Genomic DNA, 20,472 nt, shown 5'->3' with positions numbered 1-20,472 from the left:
GGCCATAGTGGCCATTTTGGGGGGTGAACCAACAGAAGGAAGACCTTTGTCTCTCTCTCACTGTCTAACTGCCTGTCCAAAAAATAAATAAATAAATAAATAAATAAATAAATAAATAAAAGACCTTTATTACAACAGTATTGTGTTTCTTCTGAGATTAAATAGCCAGTTTCTCAATGCTCACCTATTTGGGTTCTACAGTGAATGCTTCAGCATAGTCAGTGATGTCTCATGAAACTCTCCCATTTATCTTAGTATTTCCAGTTTGCAGACAAGAAAAATGGCACCCAGGGAGGTTGGTGAATCGCCCTTGACCACACAGGTGGTGGGTGGTGAGGTGCTTAAACAGGGTCCCAGAGATGCTTTTCACAGGCTACAAACTGATCCTCAGACATAGTCTCTTCTTTCCTTCTTATGAGCAAATGGGTCGCAGTTCTGCAGACTTACTGTCTACTTGAAACAAAAGCCATTTGCTTAGTAACCTACTGGGAGAGTCAGCGTGCGTTTCCAGATTCTAGTGTTCCCCCGCTGGCATGAGCATGGGTGCCAGTCATTCCCTGTGTACAGCCAGACTCCACCCCTACGGCCTTTCCCCGGCTCTGTGCTCCTGCTTGGCTGAGCCCCACGGGCTGCATCGTTCTTGCTTCTCTTTGAGCTTAGCCAGCGGAGGCCTTGCAAGCAGAAGGAAGGCAGGAGGAAGAGATCAGGTTGGATACAGGGTATTTCTCCTTGTCTCTTCCAGGCCATATCTCTAGCAGCAGTTGCACGTCTTCTGCTGCCCCAGCTCCCAGCTCCAGGAATCTCCTGGTAATGCTACCTCCTGTCCTGTCCCTTGGCCTTGGGGTGGCAGCAGCAACCCCTGTTGCCAGTCCATGAGGTGTCCCCTGGTCTGTGTTGCTCATCCCACGCTTACCAAGCTCTCCTCCGCATCTCAGGGATTGTTGCGCTATCTATATAGCCAGTAGCCTGCATTAAACTCCCTCTGTTTGAAAGACCTAGAGCATTTTCTCTTTTACTGCTACTCAGTGAATTACCAGTTTTTACTGAAGTTTCTCTCCTACATTCCACATAAATGAAAGCAAAGTTTTCCCAAGGGCTCCTTCATTATCCACATACAAGAGGTTTTCATAATGTTTGTGGAAAATATGTATTACAAAAATCTGTGCGTGGATTTTGAAATGCTTTGAACCCGGCATAAGCTGATCTTTTACATCCACTTTTCCATGAGCTTTTTGAAGTCCCCAGGTAGCCTCAAGGCCATCTTGAGTTGGCCATGGATTTTAATTGCTGCTGTTCTGCCGTGTTACCAATGAAGATTAGTTTAGCTCCGTTGTCAGGATAGTTTGTTGCAGACTGAACGGTGAACTTTGCGATGTATCTTGATTTGAGTGTGTATCAACAGAATTTCTGACATTTTATTTTCTTATATCACTTGCACCTGAATTGGGGAGTACCACACTGATTCTTCTGTTCTTTATATGTTTCTATCACCCAGTGGGAAGGCAAGTCAGCTGCTCTACTTGATCTACTAAGTAGACTGTGGTCAAAATTTAAAAAAACTGGGGCTGGCACCATGACTCACTTGGTCAATCCTCCGCCTGCAGCACTGGCATCCCATATGGGCACTGGATTCTAGTCCCGGTTGCTCCTCTTCCAGTCCAGCTCTCTGCTGTGGCCCGGGAGGGCAGTGGAGGATGGCCCAAGTGCTTGGGCCCCTGCACCCACATGGGAGCCAGAAGGGAGCACCTGGCTCCTGGCTTTGGATTGGCGCAGCGCCAGCTGTGGCAGCCATTTGGGGAATGGGCTGTCGGAGGGAAGACCTTTCTCTCTGTCTCTCTCTCTCTCTCTCTCACTGTCTATAACTCTTCCTGTCAAATAAACTTTTAAAAAAATTAAAAACAACATTGCACCACCTCTGAAAACACCTGGTCTGTGTTGCTCATCCCACGCTTCCCAAGCTTTGATGCACTTGGGAATTTTGCTGAAGTGCAGACTCTGATTCAGCAGGTGCAAGGGTGCGTGTGGACAGCTGAGATGGTGCTTTTCTGTCAAGCTTCTGGGTGGTACCCAGGCTGCTGGCTGGAGGAGCTGTAAGGTCTACAAGCACTCCCGAGGCCTCCTCCATAGTAACTTCAGCTTGCACAGGTCCCTGCTGGGTTGGGACAGAGCCTAGGGAAGCCTTGCTTCATCGCCAGCAGTGAGGTTCTGAGCATGCGCCACTGTGTTGTGTTAGTCTTCATCCTCTACGAAGCTTTCATGTGAGTGTACGTTCAGTGCTGTTCTTGAGCTGAGGTATGTGACTCAAGTCTGCCTTCCAAGGAGCATCCATCACGTTTACAGATGGAGTCACATCATGGACAAGGAAGTTAGCTGTTTACACAGCAAGTGGCTTGAAGTGATCATTATTTGCAGTGTGAAACTAAGGGAGGTATTTAAGGGAAACAGTGCACTGACTTCAGATCTTTCTTCGCATTCTTTGATTCATGGGGCTTCTAGTTCCTTCAGTTTTGGAGCAAAAGCCCAATTCGCGTTAAGAGCGCCACCTGGGCTCCTGGAAGCAAACAGCCCCATCAGAGATCACGGCACTGATACAGGAATGAGGCCTGCCATCTCTTCCCAGATCTGCTTCTACTTCAGTCAGTGATGAGTGAGCGCGTTATGTAACCTGTTCCCATTGTCCTCAGTAAAATCGGGATACCTCCAAGACATCCACTATGAGCTTAAATACTGCCTGTGGGCCGGGAACTCCCAAACTTAAATTTCTAGTTCCAATTTCTCTCCTCCTCAGGATATATGTGAATACTTCAAAAAGTTCATGGAAAATATTCTTAAAAACACATTTATTTTGGTATATAAAGATAAAGGCTTACAATTTGTTGGTAGGGATAGAACTTGCCACCTTGAGAGTCATTGAATACCTATTACTGGGGTCCTATAGGCAGAGACCTCAAGTACTTTATACACATCATAATACACATTTTCCATGAACTTTTTGATGCATCCTTATATATTCACATGGGTGCATTCACATGTCTACCAGGTATCACTACCTCAGGGTGTGGTAGTTGCCCCAAATCCAGGCATCGTAAATGATGCCTTCTGGACTGGAGCCTCTCCCCATACACCCCATCCTGGTTAGCTGTATGCCCATCACAGCTCACTTCCACACCATCCTCTTCTGCACTGTGTGCCCCAGGAGGCTACAATGGCTGTCCTTAGCCTTTAAACTCCAGAACTTACACTAGACTTGGCACACCAACACACTCAAAAAATGTCCTGAGTTGATTGGAACTCTATAAAAATGGGTGCTCCTTATGTCCCTGGAAGTTACTTCTGAGAACTGTGAAGAACTGCCAGTGTGACGATGGCAACCTTGTATCATCTCCACCTAACACACACTTACGAAAGGTGAATACAGGTATTTTGTCAATGATTTCTTTTTTTTTAACTTTTATTTAATGAATATAAATTTCCAAAGTACAGCTTATGGATTACAATGGCTTCCCCCCCCCCATAATTTCCCTCCCACCCACAACTCTCCCCTTTCCTGCTCCCTCTCCCCTTCCATTCACATCAAGATTCATTTTCAATTCTCTTTATATACAGAAGATCAGTTTAGTATATATTAAGTAAAGATTTCAACAGTTTGCCCCCACATAGCAACACAAAGTGAAAAAATACTGTTTGAGTACTAGTTATAGCATTAAATCACAGTGTACAGCACATTAAAGACAGAGATCCTACATGATATTTTTTAAAAATTGGTTAATTTTCTATGCAATTTCCAATTTAACACCAGGTTTGTTTTTTTTTTCATTTTCAATTATCGTTATATACAGAAGATCAATTCAGTATATAATTAGTAAAGATCTCATCAGTTTGTACCCACACAGAAACACGAAGTGTAAAAATACTGTTTCAGTACTAGTTATAGCATCACTGCACATTAGACAACACATTAAGGACAGATCCCACATGGGATGTAAGTACACAGTGACTTCTGTTGCTGACTTAACAATTTGACACTCCTGTTCATGGCGTCAGTAATCTCCCTAGGCTCTAGTCATGAGTTGCCAGGGCTATGGAAGCCTTTAGAGTTCGCTGACTTTGATCTTATTGCGATAGGGTCACAGTCAAAGTGGAAGTTCTCTCCTCCCTTCAGAGAAAGGTACCTCCTTCTTTGATGGCCCCGTTCTTTCCACTGGGATCTCACTCGCAGAGATCTTTCATTTAGGTCGTCTTTTTTTTTGCCAGAGTGTCTTGGCTTTCCATGATTTCTATTACCAGTGACTGCAAACTCCCATTAATCTGGAAGCCATATGAGCAGAGCTCAGTAGTGTTCTAATTATTATTTTACATTCTGCCCTCACTGTTTTATGTATGTATTTTATTTATTTTCTCACCACACTTAGAACCCATCGTCTTTCTTGGATGCAATCCTGCTATACAACAGCATCATACTAGGGGCTCTGTGACATGGTCTGTAATTCTGCAGCCTGTGGGGTAGATTTCATGGACACTGCTTTTAAATGAGGAATCTGAGGTTCAAGGAGAGCTAAGAGATGCCCCCAGTATCACACAGAAGTGAGTGAAGGGCAGAGGTGCAGGTCTCTTTACCCTCTGGCTGCTGGGCCTTCCTAATACACGTTAGGGAGTGCAGTCTTCCTTCCTCTTAGTAGGAACAACTTCGTGCACGTCATTCTTTTCTGTTTATAAAATCATATATGGCTATGCAGTTTGCAAAATTTAAAAAAAATGACATAATTCCACCATCCAGAGATACTGCGTTGCACTTTGATATGTTTACTTCCAGGTGGGTTTTTTTTTTTTTCTATTTATAATTACGGGTTTTTTAAATATGCCGCATTGGTTTTCTGTTAACGTTTATTTATGTATTTTCATTTTTTAATTCAAAGGCAGGGAGGCAGACAGAAATCTTCTACCCGTTGATTCACTCTCTCAATGCTGCCAACAACCAGGGCTGTGCCAGGCTGAGATCAGGAGCCAGGAACTCTATCCAGGTCTCCCTCGTGCGGTCAGAGACTTCATGTACTTGAACCATCACCTGCTGCCTCCCAGGAGAAGCTGGATCAGAAGCGGAGTAGCGGTAACTTGAACCTGGTGCTCCAGTGAGGGCTGTGAGCATTCGAAGCACCAACAAGTGCTGTGCCGAACACCCACCCCACTCCGTTGTCTTAAATTTTGTTCATCTGTAACATATCCCAGCATCTGATATGGGAAAAGCTTCCTTCTCCTCCATAGCTTTTCTTTTTCAAAACTTTTCTTAGGTATATATAAGAAGAGAATTCCTCATTTTTTTAAAGTTAAGTTTCTTTGTTTGAAAGGCAGAACTAGAGAGAGAGAGAGAGAGGTCTTCATCCACTGGTTCATTCCCCAAATGGCCACAATGGCCAGAGCTGCGCTGATCCGAAGCCAGGAGCTTCTTCCAGGTCCCCCACATGGGGGGCAGGGGTCCAAGGACTTGGTCCATCTTCTACTATTTTCCCAGGCCATAGCAGAGAGCTGGATTGGAAGTGGAGCAGCCGGGATTCGAACCAGTGCCCATATGAGATGCTGGCACTGCAGGTGGTGGCTTTACCCGCTACGCCACAGCACCTGCCCCAAATTCCTGATTTTTAAAAACTGAGGACTTGTCTCAGTTTCCTTCAATCTTGCAGATTGGATCCTTCTGAGACTCTGGGCACAGAAGCAAGGATCCTCTCCAGCAGAAACCACTGCAGAAGCTCAAATGGAGGCTGATGCCTGATGGCCAAAGGAATCTCAAATGCGCCTCTATCATTGTAGAAGAAATCAATTTCTTCAGTGCTAATGGAAATGTCAGTTTGCTTCTGAAGGCCTTCTCTGAGCTAGGAATTAGGGAAGGTGCTGTCCCACCAGGTGGTGAAATGAGGCCAGAAGAAAACAAGACCTTAGAGGTTTAAAAAATATTCTGTTCATTCTCTACGGCTGCAGAAAAGGAGTTCACGTGTGGGGGAGGGGGCAGAGGAGTGAAAACTTAGCCTCAGAAGAGAATTTTACCCCAAAGGGGGTCCCAGTGGCATTGAAGTTACCAAAGCAGTGTTGTTCCCTCCCTTCCGCTGCAAACCTCGCAAGGCAGCCTTGAAGCCGAGGAGCAAGAGACACTGCTAGGGCTGCAGCCCCTTTCCCTGTCTCCGTGCCCACCTGCAGCTCCTAGAGCATTGCAGCCCCTCAGCAGCTGTGGTCAAGAAATTCTCCAGAAGCCCAGGAGCTGTGGGGTGAAAACTGTGATGGCACCTGGACATACTTTCCTCAGCTAGAACCCTGAGCAGCTCCGGGTCCCCTTAGGGTTTTGATCTCTCTGTGGATCTAAAGGCAGGATTCTTCAGGAAGCCCCTGCCTGGGAGCATGAAGTGGCTGCCCCAACCTGCTTTTCCAGCTTGGACATTTGCTGCCCACTGGGCTGCTTAACCAACAGGCTCACTGCAGGTGTGTTGCAGAATCTTTGACCCCACGGTGAACTAGAGGGATACAAAATGATGGGCAGGAGCAGGCATTTGATGCAACAGTTATGATGCACCTGTCCCTGATCCCAGCGCCTGCTCCTAATTACAAATTCCTGCCAATGCAGACACTGGGAGACAGCAGTGATGGCTCAAGTGGCTGGGTTCACCTCTGTGGGAGATCTGGATTGAGTTTGCCTTCAGCCTGTCCAGTGCCATCCACCGTGGGTGTTTGGGAAGTGAACCAGCAAATAGGAGATCTCTTACTATCATCTGCGTGTTGGTGTGTGTGTGTGTGTGTGTGTGTGTGTGTGAGTGTGAGAGAGAGAGAGAGAGAGAGAGAGAGAGACTGACTGTTTCCATGGTTCACTTAATGAATACATACATACATAAATTTTTTTAAAGATGGGTATGATGTCTAGTACCTGTGTGCACAGAGGTCACCCAGCATGTGCTAGCTAGCAGTGCAGCCTGGCCCTGGACATAACTTGCAGCCCCAGGCCAGTCCTCCCTGTTGAGCACATTGGCTTTGTCAAAGCCAGCACAGGGATGCTCGTGTTGGTCACGGACTGTTGGATCGGGGTGGGAGTTAACAGTAATGCGATGGACTGATATGCGAGCTGAGATCACGTGGAGCTTCCCGGTGGGAAGCATGCAGATGCCTGCGCTATGTGGGGGCTGGAAGAAAGGAGCTGAAGGAAGAAGAGTGTGCAGGGAAAGCAGAGGTAAAAGGAGGAAAGGAAATTCATATTAACTGAGCCAATCATGGAAGTACAAATTAAGACACAGAACAAACCCTCCTGGGAAGCGAGCGGAAACAGGAGCTGGGGAGGTGTTTATGTTTTCATTTAAAAAAAAAAAAAAAAGAGTAGGATGGTGTTCTCCTTGCAAAGATTGTCTTGGTGTAGTGGCCCAAACTGTGAAGCTTGTGAACCACCTGTGGTCCCTTCTCTTGACTGCTTCACTGAGCAGCGCACACAGATTCCTGAATAATTCATGAGCACAGCACTGCGGAGCGCTCCCAAAGGGTTCACGCTCGGAAGAGAGGGGAAGAGGTTGGATTAGGTTTGATGGAGGAGAATGGAGACCACAGGTGGAAAGAATGTGTATTTGGGATTTTGTTTTGTTTGTATTTGGGAGTGTTTGAGACGTTCTCAAAAGTCCCTGGCATGCTGTAAGGACACCATGGGCCACTTAGATTTGCCTCGCAGTGACTTGAAGGAGAGGAAACGTTGTCTGTATCATTAAAGCTTCGAGCTCCTCTCTGGCTCTGTTTCCCTCTCGCCTTGAAATGGATGTATGGTTCCCATACATGTCACGCGATGTTACAATGTAGTATGACCAACATATGTATATAGTGTTGCTCTGTATGATACTTTTAATGTACGTTAATGGCATCATGCTGCGTTTGTTGAGTTCTGAAGGAGATTTTTTTTTAATGAACGTTTTAGGGAGGATGGGTTTGGTTCTCTGTGTCGTCCTGCTGCGATTGCTCAGGAGGTGGATGAATCCCAGGTTGGTGATGACAGCAACTGTTGTCCTTGCTTCAGGCATGAGCACTTCACCTGGATTCTCCACAACTACCCCCACACCCCCCTGGTTCCCTTCTTCTCTCTGTGTTACTGGTGAGGAAATGGAAGCAGAGTGAAGTTAACTGACTTGTTCAGCTCGTGGGGAGCAGAGCCAGGATCGAAACCCAGGCTCAAAACTGTACTAGTGATGATACTACTAATAAGGTATATTTCAAATGGAACTGTAGTTTTGTGCTAGATTGTATTGTGCTTAAAGCTCTCTGCCAAGTGCTACAGGAGGTGGGGCTAATACTTTTCCCATTTTTCTGAAGATTAAGGCACCAGCAGTAACTTGCTTGATGTGATGCTTCTGGAAAGAGAGCGACCCAGCGTTTGAACCCATTTCTCTCTGGTTCTAGAATCTCCGCTTTATCCACGGTGCTGTGCTTTCCCACAGCGCTGTCGTGCTGAGCCCACACTCCTTCCTTCAGGGACAGCTTCCCTAGGAAGGTGGCCACAGCCCAGCCTCGCCTCTGGCCCTTAGTGCTGCCCTTCTTGTCATCCTGACCATTGCATAAGCTCTTAAAGGACAGATCCAGTCACACGTCTGTGTCACACATCTCCTGACATCCTCTGAGAGGTGTGTGGTTCTCGGTCAGTTTTGCTGCCTCATCAGTAACATCCTTCATCACAGTCCTTCATTCTCCATAGAGGAATGGAGTATGGCAGAAGGGGGGGGTGGATAAGAACGTGCATGTTTGAGGACAAAATCACCTACCAAGGGGTGATGCTGTTGTCCTCATTGAGGTCTGTGTCCCATACTGAGAATCGCTCATTTGCAGCATTTGGGATGTTGCTGTGGATTCGTCCTGAGAGGAGGAGCATGGTGGGGGCACGAGGTGCGAAGTCACCACACAGACCCTGGGAGTCAGGTGAAAGCAGGCCAGAGGCAAGCAGCCTGCAGACTCGTTTATTTCAGTTGCTACAGCAGCTTGTATAGCCAAGGCAGCCAGTCTGGTCAAGGGACAGTCTATGCCCTAACCAATCACACCCTGTTGCCAGGCAGTTTCTGAAGCCATCCAATCAGAGGCTGTTGACAGGCAGGCACCGTTGTCATGTGGTTTCTGAAACCATCCAATCACAGCCTGTTGCCAGGCAGTTTCTGTTGCCAGCGGCCATCTTGGCATGGCCTTCTCATTCCACCACATTTCACCCTTTTCATTTATTTTTGAGCAACGAGAGGGATGATTCTTGGCCATACCATTGTTGACCCCATTTCTTTGTGGTCTCTGTGTGCGGCTGTGCCTGTCTTAGGTTGTCCTCCAGGGGATCTTACCCATCATTGACTACCCAGCACTCAAAACGGGAGATCACAGGAGTGCTTGCTCAGATGGTAGGAATGAGGAACAATGGTCATCAGGAATGGTATGATTGCACACAGGCTATGGGCCATTTGATTGACTGACCAGAGCTAGTAGGTATAAAACAGTAGCGGATGGGCTATGGTCAGTTTCTCAGGGTAAGATGATAGGGCAGGTGCGTCTAACAAGGCGGGCTCTCAGTCTTGTTCAGCTGGTTCTGGTTGGGTGTCAGTTGCAGGCTTGATGTTTCTGGCTGGTACCCAAATGGGCTGTCCTGCATTCTCTGGAAAGACACAAGCATATACTTGACCCTTGGTTAGCAGAGGGTGTGGTCCCTTCCATTCTCCTGTTAGGGAGTCTTTCTACCTAACCAATAGGGGCTGGGGTCTGGGGTCTGGGGTCTGGGGTCTGGGGTGGAAAGGATCCCCGGTGTTTATAAGCTGGGATGATCCCTTGGGAATCAAAAGTAAGAAAATTGATAGTGAAAAGGACCTCAGTCAAAGCAAGCTGTGGGTCTGGGGGCATATGATTGTTTTTCTGTCTTTGTAAGAGATCTTTAATCATCCTATGAGTTCTTTCAATGATTGCCTGTCCCTGAGGGTTGTATGGGATACCTGTGACAGACTGCATGTTTCAGGACCTCAGGAAGGAATTAAATTCCTGTGAAGTATATGCTGGCCCGTTATTAGTCTTTATGGTCCAGGGGACACCAAGGACCAGCATGACTGACTTAATCGCCTTTATCACATTACTAGCCTTTTCTCCAGATTGGGCTGTTGCAAATACAGCCTTTGAATAAGTATCTACCACCACATGGACAAACTTAAGTTTACCAAAGGAGTTAATGTGGATGATGTTCACTTGCCAGAGCTTATTAGGAGCAAGGCCTCGCGGGTTCACTTGCCTTTGGTGGTCTTCATGTGTTGCACAGCATCTCGTAAGCACGCGTGTGCCAGCCACGGGACAGACACTTGCCCTCTGTATGGGGCCATTTTCTGCCTGGGGCTGATGCAGCTGTGGACCAAGCAAGCATGGGAAGAGCTCACATGCCTCTCTCTCTTGCCTTGGCAGATGCATTCTGCCTATCCCAGCCTAAGCCATTGGCCAGAAAGGGCCAGGTAGACTTGAAGAAGTCAAAACTCCGCATGTCCCTGCAGGAGAAACTCCTTTCTTACTACCAGAACCAGGGGTCTGTGTGGTGACTCTGTGCCTCTTGCCCCCACCACGCTCCTCCTCTCAGAACGAATCCACAGCAACATCTGGCACCCAACGTGGGGCTCGACCCCACGGCCCTGGGATTAAGAGTCCCATGCTCTACCGACTGAGCTAGCTGGGTGAAAACAGGCCAGAGGCGAGCAGCCTGCAGACTCATTTATTTCAGTTGCTACAGCAACTTGTATAGTCAAGGCAGCCAATCCAGTCAAGTGACGGTCTATGCCCTAACCAATCACAGCCTGTTGCCAGGAAGTTTCTGTACCCATCCAATCAGAGGCTGTTGTCACTCAGGCACCGTTGTCATGTGGTTTCTGAAACCATCCAATCACAGCCTGTTGCCAGGCAGTTTCTGTTGCCAGCGGCCATCTTGGCATGGCCTTCTCATTCCACCACATTTGTCCATGGCAGGTGCTTAGTGGTCATGCAGGAAGATGTGTTCACTCGCACTCAAATCTAGCTGCATCCCCAGCTGCTACTCTCAGCTGAGTCATTCATACTTATATGTGTGTGTGTCATTATATATATAGACACACACATATAATTGAATCATTATAATATATGTAAGTCATTATATATAAATTAAATATATATATATTTCTTCCTCCAATGAACCCTACAAGCTACAACTTATCATTCCATTTTTGTAGAAAATAATAGCTCTAAGACCTAAAAGTAACCAGTTCCAACAGTGTCATGATTGGTGAGTTTTAAATGTTTGCTGTTGGTTTTTTTTAAAAGCTCTAGTCTTAGGAAATCATCATGTTTGAGTCTGTGAAACCACCCAGAGGTAAGGTTTGTGTGGTCATCCCTGGGGCATGTCTAGCATCTTTGAAAAGCTAAGCCAGGGAAACCAAGCCAGGTTCCCATGGCGGTTCCCAGCTGGTCTCCATCCTTGCTCAGCTGTCTGTGTGGTTGCTTCCTGCAGCTGCCAGGCAGCCGAGAAGAGGCCTGAAAGAGCAGGCTGGCTTCCATCTCTTACACATCTGTGGGAGTGATCTAGAATCCCAGGCCCATGGAACACCAACTGTCTGGCCCTTTGCAACATCCTGGCTTTGGCTTTTCATCCCGTCTCATGACTCACCTGGCATCTTTGAGCAGATTCTTCTGCAGCCCTGGGGAGTGGACACTTCATCTCTCTTTGCTCCTAATTCAGTACCTGGCATTTAGTGGGCACTGAGTAAAAAGTGAAGGCATGAATGAGAGAACAGTGAATCCATGCAGGGAAACAGGAGTCCACGCTGCCTTCTGTGTCTGCAGGGTGAAAGGCCCTTCCTTTCTTGTCTACCCGGATCTGAGGTTGTTGTGTGTTCAGTTGGAGGCCTGATACCTGAGGGTGGGCTACAAAGCAGTGCCCATAGCCAGGCCTCCCTATGTCCTTACAGCCCTCTGCCCAAGTCTCAGCTCCACAAACCACGTGCATCCAGTTGGTGTCCCTTGAACCATGAATTTTTAAATAAATGCAATAAAAACAGCAATATCAAATGAGGGTAATCATGACTGAGCCTTCCCCGGGGCTTCCAAAATAGCTCTGTACATTAACTCTAAGTCAAGACATAATCTGAACCACATCACTTCCTAGGGAAGAGTTGTCTGCTTCCCACATTGAGCTGTGGTTTTGCTGATCATTCTCTGGGGCTCCAGAGTTGGTCCCCACCTCTATACCCCCCAAGGGTGATACCCCAATACTGGCTTGAGCAAGGGGAGGCTTTGTATCTTCAAGTTCACTAAAATGATTCTGTTTTCCAGAGAGCTGTGGTGTAACCAGTGAGTGGAGAGCTACTGATGCTGCCCTTGAAACCTTTCAGGGGTGTCTAGAATTTGGAATTAAGACTCTTGGTTGCAGATAATAGACTTAACTCAAAAAGGCTTGAACAAAAAAAAAATGGATTTTGTAGAATTTATAGAGTTGACTTCAGGTTGAGTGGAGCCAAATATTCTTTTTTTTTTTTTTTTTTTTTTTTACAGGCAGAGTTAGAGAGAAAGGTCTTCTTTTTTCCATTGGTTCACCCCCAAGTGGTTGCTATGGCTGGTGCATTGAGGCCGGTGCACTGCGCTGATCCAAAGCCAGGAGCCAGGTGCTTCCTCCTGGTCTCCCATGCGGGTGCAGGGCCCAAGGACATGGGCCATCCTCCACTGCACTACCAGGCCACAGCATAGATCTGGACTGGAAGAGGAGCAACCGGGACTAGAACCCGGGGTGCTGGCGCCGCAGGTGGAGGATTAGCCAGTGCCAAATATTCTAAGTATAATATAAGGCCCTGTCCCTTCTTACTGGCAAATCTGCTTTTTGTCAGGAAACTACGAGTTTCTCCCAAGAGATGGCTAGGTGGTCCCCGCAGCTCCAAGCCTTTCATTCTGGCACAGAACCAATCCTGCAAAAAGCCAGTATTTCTATCCAATAGCTTCAATAAAGTCCCTGCCTGGACCCTCATCGGCAGGTCTGAGTCATGGGAACATGCTCCTGGAGCCAGGGGTAGGGCCGACCCTTCCAGAAGCACATGGACTAAGTTGGGGAGGGAGGGACAAGTGTCCAGTCAACGATTCCTGCACCAACACTGCCCGGGACCTTCTCAGCTGTAGAGCCAGGCCTTGCAGCAGGGCTGTCCCTGCAGGGTGCTGTGTGGGGAGGGGCAGCCTGGAGAACATTTTCTTCCCAAATTGCATTTCTTCTGTGCTTTGAAATACATTCATTTAGATGTGGTCTTTATTTTCTTCATTTTTGGCTATTTTTTGCATGTTCTATATTCCAAAAATAGCTTGATAGTTTTTAATAAGAAAGGCAAATACACGTTGCAATGAATTTAAAATATTATTAAGAAATAAAAGCAGTCATGTCAGATACTGAAGAGAGCAGGTGTCTGCTCACACTGTGTACCTGTGAACAGCACGAGCACATGGTTGAGAGCTCCCATTTTTGAATCCCTACTCAAGTTCTCATTTCAGAAAATAGAGAAAAGCAAAATGAACAAGAAACCTTCCAGATCAGTGGGGAAACAGGCACGCGTCTAGTCGCTCTGTCTCTCCAGACCTCAGCGAATGGGGAGACGATATCCAAAGAGGGGGGTGAGGGAATATGTAAACATGAGAAAAAGTTCTGAAAATTGAAAGTGAGGGATAGTCATAAAAATAACAGAACATTGTGCTTCACAGTAGATGAGGCAGGGCCGGCACCGTGGCTTGCTTAGTTAATCCTCTGCCTGTGGTGCCGGCATCCCATGTGGGCGCCAGGTTCGAGTCCCAGTGGCTCCTCTTCCAGGCCAGCTCTCTGCTGTGGCCCGGGGAAGGCAGTGGAGGATGGCCCAAGTGCTTGGGCCCCTGCACCAGCATGGGAGACCTGGAAGAGGGTCCTGGCTCCTGGCTTCAGATCAGCTCAGCTCTGGCCATTGTGGCCATGTAGGGAGTGAACCAGCAGATGGAAGACCTCTCTCTCTCTGTCTAACTCTGCCTGTCAAAATAAAATAAAATAAAATAGGTGAGCCAGGACTCTGGGAGATTCAGTTTTCAGTTGCTTGTTTCAGACAGGTTTGGCTTGTGATGTATTTTTCAGAAAGATAATTTAATGGATGTGTGACAGCAGTGATGTTTCATGGGTCCCCTCCCTTCTTCATTTAACAAAACAAATTGCCAGTTGACTTAAGAATAATTTGTCTTAGTCCGAAAATGGAAATCAGTTCTCTGTAGATGTCAGCAGAGATGGGGTGGTAGGTTGATGTCTTTGCAAGAGGAAGAACTCAGATGTGAGGCAGAATCGTGGTAAGTGAGGGGTAGGGCATCTGTCAGAATGGATGGGACAGGACCCGAGAGAGCGAGCCCCGGCCCTCAGACTGGGGAAGGCAAGGTTGCATGGTTCAGTGGAGAGAATGCACCTGGCAGGCCAGACGGGTGGCTCGGCAGACCCCTGAGTGCTGGGCGTTTGTTCAGGCTGGGGCTTATAAGGGAGAGGGGTCCAGTTCTTCCCGCTTTTCCTCCTTCCCCTCCTCCTCCTCCTTCAGGACAGAGCTTGCTGAGTGTGAATTGGGTGAAATTCCACCCAAGGTTTTACGGAGTGCTGTCAGACTGGAGGGCCTCCCCCAGGGGCCCTGCCTTGGGGGAAGGACATAAGGGTTTTACTGCTCAGTCAGTGTTATCAGGCCAGAGTTATCAGAGCAGAGAGGATTCTCCTGGGGAGCTTTCCTTGGGGGCAAGGCTGAGACCACCTGTAAAGGAACTGGGGTCTGGGTAACTCATGCTAGTTACTTTTCTTAATTAACCAGGCCCTTTGTTTAAAAAAAAAAATGAATAGATGATCAGGGATAACCAGCCATTTGAAACAGCTCAGTAGCATAAGAAGGAATGACCAAGCAACAAAGGTCAAATCAAGATAATCCAAAGTACTGAAAATAATGCAGATTCCAATTAAAAGTCAATCATGATTTAAAAGAAGCTACTCCATACAATGGGCTGTTGTGATGTGAAAGGTAAGCAGAGGATAAGCACTCAAAAAATGTGCTGACCTGGTTCTCCTATGGGATGTCTGTGGAGTTACAGGCAGCAGCTTAACCTACTGCGCCACAACACTGGCCCCTGGGACCCCTTTTTAGTTGCCTTTCTTAGTTTGGGAAAGTTTTCCTGTGTTCTATCTTTGACTTTTTTTTTTTCCTCCTCTCCCTTTTTCTCTTCTCTCCCTTTACAGATTTGTGTTAGATGCTGAACCTCCTCAATGGATCCTCCAAGTCTTTTTCTTCTCATAGGTCCCATCTTCTTGGCTGCTGTTCCTATATTCTAGAAATTTTATATTGACTTTAATGTTTAGACCTTCTGTTAAGTGTTGACACCATTTTCTGTTCCTGGGGCATTTCTGTCCTCTGAGTTCTTATATTTCACATCACACTAGCCTGTTGTGTCTTTCAAATCACTATTAATTGGAATCTTGGGTTTTCTTCAGTTCTTTGAATGATGTATACTGGACTTTTGTAAATTGTCCTTTGCTGATCTGGGTACTTTATTCCTGTGCCCCTGGGCTGTTTCAGATGGCTGGTGAATTTTGTTATCTCTTCATGATTTAAAAAAAAGACTTGATTGGTTAACAAAGGTAACCAGCCCACACCTCCTCTGCCTCTGGACAGGTTAGAATTCCCAGTGAACCTTTGTCTTTTGAAAGGAAACTGGAGGTGGGGCACTGCCTCAGAAAAGCTGCCATCTGGGACATGTGGGTGGGATCAGGGCGGTGGGCATGGCCGGGGTGCGGGTGCTCCCTAGGGTTTGCTACACTGTCACCTCCACAGTGTATCCCAGCTCTTGCTTCCTGAAGGACGGTGCCTTCTATAACCTGCATGTCACCATTCACTTACAGTGTTCCAGACACTTGTCAAAATGTCTGATTCCATTCTCACTCTTTAATAAACTGGGGCCTGAAGAAGAAGAGCAGCTAACTGTGCTGTTTGTCTGTGGAATCGGTGGTCTTTATCTTCATTGCGTTTTTCTGCATGTGTAGTATTACATCCATAATTGCGACAACAGCAATGAAAACTATTCTGCAAGTGGAAAGTCTGTAGAGATTGGTTCTCATCCGGCATTAAAGAAAAGGATCTTGACAATGGTTAGCACCAACGATTGTGGCACTGACCATGAAACCGCTTCCCATGGTGCTTCAAGCTGGTTCTAGAAGAGCCTGGAGAATTTTGCTGTCTGACTTGTGCTCTTTGTTTTCCCATGCTAAAGAGTGTCAGATCCAAAACCTGCTATTAAACAGACGCATCAGTTAATCTCTGCTGTACAATAAACCACCTCCAAATGGAATATCTTAGAATAGCAAGCATGTATTAGCTTGCTCTTTGGACTCAGGTTGGATGAGCCTGCTGGTCTTGCCTGGGGTCAACTGGCAGAGTGTGGCCTCACCCTGTTGGCCAGGGCAGGAGGGGTGATTGGGCTGTGCACGTATCTCATCACACAGCCGGCTCAGCTAGGCTCGGTCACCTGCTGATGGGTTACAGCAGGAAGGAAACTACAGGATTCGGGATTCACACGGCACCACTTCCACCTCTGTGCTTGGCCGAGAGCCCAGCCCAGAGTCAAAGGGTGGAGAAATAAACCCCACACCTCGACGGGAAGGAGCTGCAACGCGGTTTGCCACTCACTGGTGGACACTCGTAACGTTCTGTCCTGTGGTTCTGTCCCTCGCTCAGGCTTCTGAGAACACAGTCTCTGGAGTGGTTCTACAACAACGTGAAGAGCCGCTTCAAGCGGTTCGGCAGCGCCAAGGTCCTGAAGAACCTGTACCGGAAACACCGGCTGGAGAGCGGCGCCTGCTTCGACCTTCTCGGTAGGTACTCTGCGGCTCTGGAGGGCTTGGTGGGCGGAGCGAAGAGAGGAAAGCCTGGGTTATGGGGGAGAGGGGCCCTGTCTGTTGGGGCGCACACGCGCGGGGCAGAGACGTTTGCCTAGATATCTTGAGGAGCAGAGGGACGGATGCCAGGAACTCCAGTTCTGACCTTGGTTCCAGCATCCCTATGAACCAGAGCTCATACGTTAGGGACAGGGAAGACCAGTATCTCTGCAAGCTGTGAGTGTTTTAATTCTGGATCCTTTCAAGTGAGAGATTCTTGGTCATCCCTTAAGGATTAAAACGTTGGAAAGTCATTTTCCTTTGGTTACAGAGAGATGAGGTCTGAGCTCGCAGGATGTGTGTCCTCTGCTCCCCTCTCTTCCTACCAAATTCTGTTCTTCCCAGGTTCAGCATTTGATGGAATGGGAGGTTCAGGAAGGCACTGGCTTCCTGCCAAAAAAGTTAAAGGATTTTGCCATTTTGCCAATACTATTAAAATACAGTCAAAACCACAAGTTAACTAGATTGAGAAATTGTGTTCTTTGGTCCTGTTAGACCAGCGAGTAGAAAGAAATGGTTGTCAGAATGTGAACACCATGTCTTCCAAAAAAGCGTGATTTTTTTTTTTTCTGTATAGAGACAGGTTTTTTTCATCCCCTTGCAGACACAGATGAATGCTTTTTATCTGTGAGAAACAAGAAAGAAAAAATATCTCATCCATATCATTTGTAGCTTATTCTCCATCATTATTTTACACTGTTGTATTCTCTGAAAGTCGTTAGTTGTATCTTATCGAAAACCATGCCAGCCACTTAGACAATGGGAAAATAAGGTGGAAGCATTAAAGACAGAACATCATTAGGGCTTTTTGTGGTGCTTGTTAGAGTCTGTCTTTCAAACTACTCTGGGAGCCTGTAGCTAAGAGAGCAGTGCCGGAGGTTGCCACGTATTATTTTTATCTTCTCTCTACTGAGTTTTATACATTTTTTTTTTGGTCTAGGAGTGAAGGCAAAAAAGAAATAAAGGTTAAAAGTAACACAACCATCATTTCTTGACCCCAAGAGCTATCCCATGAGGGTTCCAGAATAGAATCTGCTCATTCATCTGTATCCCATCTTTCTTTGCTGTGTTGTGCTTCCGTGGGTCTGTTTTATTTACCCCTTTAAATATCCCCAAATTCAAATCTTAGAAGCATCTACTACCACTGATGCACATTGATGGAGAAAGCAAACATATGGAGGATCCTAGAGAGCCAAGCACTCTACTGATTTCTCTCCGTTTCTTCCTGAGCCCTCCCCTCCCCCAGGAAGAGGTGGACAAGTGGGCTGGTGCAGGGCTTTGACATGTACAAGTGTCCTCTTCAAAGGAGAACCAGTTGCTGGGGCCAAGCACCTGCCGCAGTTGAAGTTGACTGAGGTGCTGAGTCCTCTATGACTCGCCACTTCTTTAATCCGAGCCTCAGTAGCAGCACGTACCGCATTGCATCCAGGTGATGCCTCACAAGGCCACATCTCCAGCCAGTCCCTGATGTGCAGGTGGTAGCTTCTCCATCTCTGTGTTCCCAAAACAGGGATCCGTGCCTGGCACATCATGCCTTCTCACTACTGCAGTAGTTCGATCTGAAACGCACCTTGTGAAATCCAAGACATTTTCTAAAACGCACCTTGTGAAATCCAAGACATTTTCTAAAAGTGCATATTATAATCAGTTGCTTTAGTATGATCAGTGTCTCCAAGGTTTCCTTTTGATAAACATGAAGACAAGCAGATAAGGATCAATTTATGAGATGATACCCAAGCCTAAATCCATAATCACCAGACAATAATGTTTTCACATGCACACCTTGTCCTGCCATCTGTCCCTCCCAAGCTAGCCTCACTCTTCTCCCTTGGCCCATATCAGGTGCTAGATTAGGCCTAAAAAAGGGAACTCATCATTTTTCCAGATAGGTCTCAGATTTGTCCATTTCTTCAGTAAACAGCTATTGAACACCAACTGTGTAAAAAAGTTGAGGTGGAGATGCTGGGCTATCCCCTGCCATCTCCAAGCCAGCATTCCAGTAAAGAAATCAGATTCCTAAGTAACCACATTTATTAGTAACATAGTGTCCAGTGGCATTGAGTAATTCTATGGCCCATCTAATGGAGCCAGCATGACATTTTTAAGTTATCCTAAAAAGAAGCACTACATGAAAATCTAAAAGTAGCCATTATTAACATACTTAGTCTTGAAACCATTGGAGAAATAATACGTGCTTTTATTTCATATTGGATAAATACAATGGGGAAAGCAAACCCTGTTGCACATGTTAGTACTGTGTCTATTTTTGACATGATTATTGGAAAGGTCTCTTGCCTCTTTCATCTGGGATTTGATTGACACATGTGAACTTTTCAGAGTGCTAGATTCCATGAACTCAGAGGTTCGTCCAAGTCATGAGAAGCAGTGACTCAGCATCCTCTGGCTGCTGACTCATTGTACTCCCTAATGATTGCTGTCTGCCCTTGGAGAGAATCACATCATCCTAAATGACACAGATGCTCCCACCTATGCATTTAAGGAGAAACAGAGGGATGGACATTGTGTTGACAGTCTTGATTTCAAGTCTTGAAAAACAGGAGCTTGTCCCCTGATGAGCCCAGTCCTGTGGCAAGCTCACACACATTTTAACATAATCTCTCCTCAGACTCTGCAGTCTCCTCATTTTCTCAGTGGAGTACCTCGCCTTCCTCTGCTCATGTCAGACAGGCTACCTGAGGCTGCAGTTGGGGCACCATCCCCCTACTCTGTGAACTGCCCCTCCTCTTGTTCTTTGCATATAATTCCCGTCACCTTCCAGGAAGGTCTCAAGGTCACTCCATCCTGCCTAGACAACCTGTGTCTTAAGCAGATCCTTCCTGGTGGTTTCTAAGCACACTCGAGTCTCTCCCAATTCCTAAATTGCCTGTTTCTCCACTCATTGCTCTGCCCATCTCATCACAAGCAAACTCCAGAGAGTGGGTTGCTCTTGGAGCTTTCATGTCTTGTCCTTCCTCACTCCCCATCTCCCCCTTCTCCTTCCAAGCTCTTCTCTACACAGTAGCCATGACACACCTGTGGAAGCACAAATCTGATCCCTTTCTGTGACCCCTCATTGCCTCTTCTATAAATCCTTGGATGTAACTTGTTCTCCTGTTGCCCATCCCTGTGCAAGCCACTTGCTAAGCTCCGTTCTCTAACTTCCTGGCAGCCCCTTCACTGGCTAGATCAGTCTTCCCCACCGAACATTTTAACTGTACTGTGAACTCTGCTGTATTACTCCTGTTTTTCTGGAAACTGAGTGTTAGATAAGGAAACTTGCTCAGAGTCACACAGTTAGAAAGATGCCTGTCCAGGAATTGATCTCACATTCTTTCTTTCTTTGACCTCTCCGTTACCTCCAAAAAAGGTATCTTAGACCATTTTGTGTTGCTGGACCAGAACATCTTGAGACTTGGTAGTTTATAAACAGTGGAAGTTTATTGGGCTCTGAGTTCTAAGGGCTAGAAGGTCCAAGAGCGTGGCCAAGGTCATCCTGCCACGTTATCCCTAGGCAGAAGGACAGGAGAGCATAGACAAGA

The 20,472-nt window shown here is 46.7% G+C and overlaps 1 protein-coding gene across 3 annotated transcripts in view; it reads left to right on the top strand.

Moving 5' to 3' along the window:
- The window catches only part of MYRIP (myosin VIIA and Rab interacting protein), a 250,095-nt gene that overhangs the window by 159,880 nt on the left and 69,743 nt on the right, over nucleotides 1-20,472 (top strand). For 2 of the 3 annotated variants that reach the window (XM_062200662.1, XM_062200661.1), the window contains exon 3: nucleotides 16,734-16,870. The exons of the other annotated variant lie outside the window; for it this stretch is intronic. In XM_062200662.1, coding sequence (XP_062056646.1) covers nucleotides 16,734-16,870 — 137 coding nt within the window. The remainder of the gene's footprint in view (nucleotides 1-16,733; nucleotides 16,871-20,472) is intronic. 3 annotated transcript variants of the gene reach the window in all.

Source organism: Lepus europaeus, chromosome 9 (assembly GCF_033115175.1).
Source record: "Lepus europaeus isolate LE1 chromosome 9, mLepTim1.pri, whole genome shotgun sequence".
Lineage (NCBI taxonomy): Eukaryota > Metazoa > Chordata > Mammalia > Lagomorpha > Leporidae > Lepus > Lepus europaeus.
The sequence above is the reverse complement of the archived record's forward strand: the minus strand, read 5'-3'. Positions and strand labels throughout refer to the sequence as shown.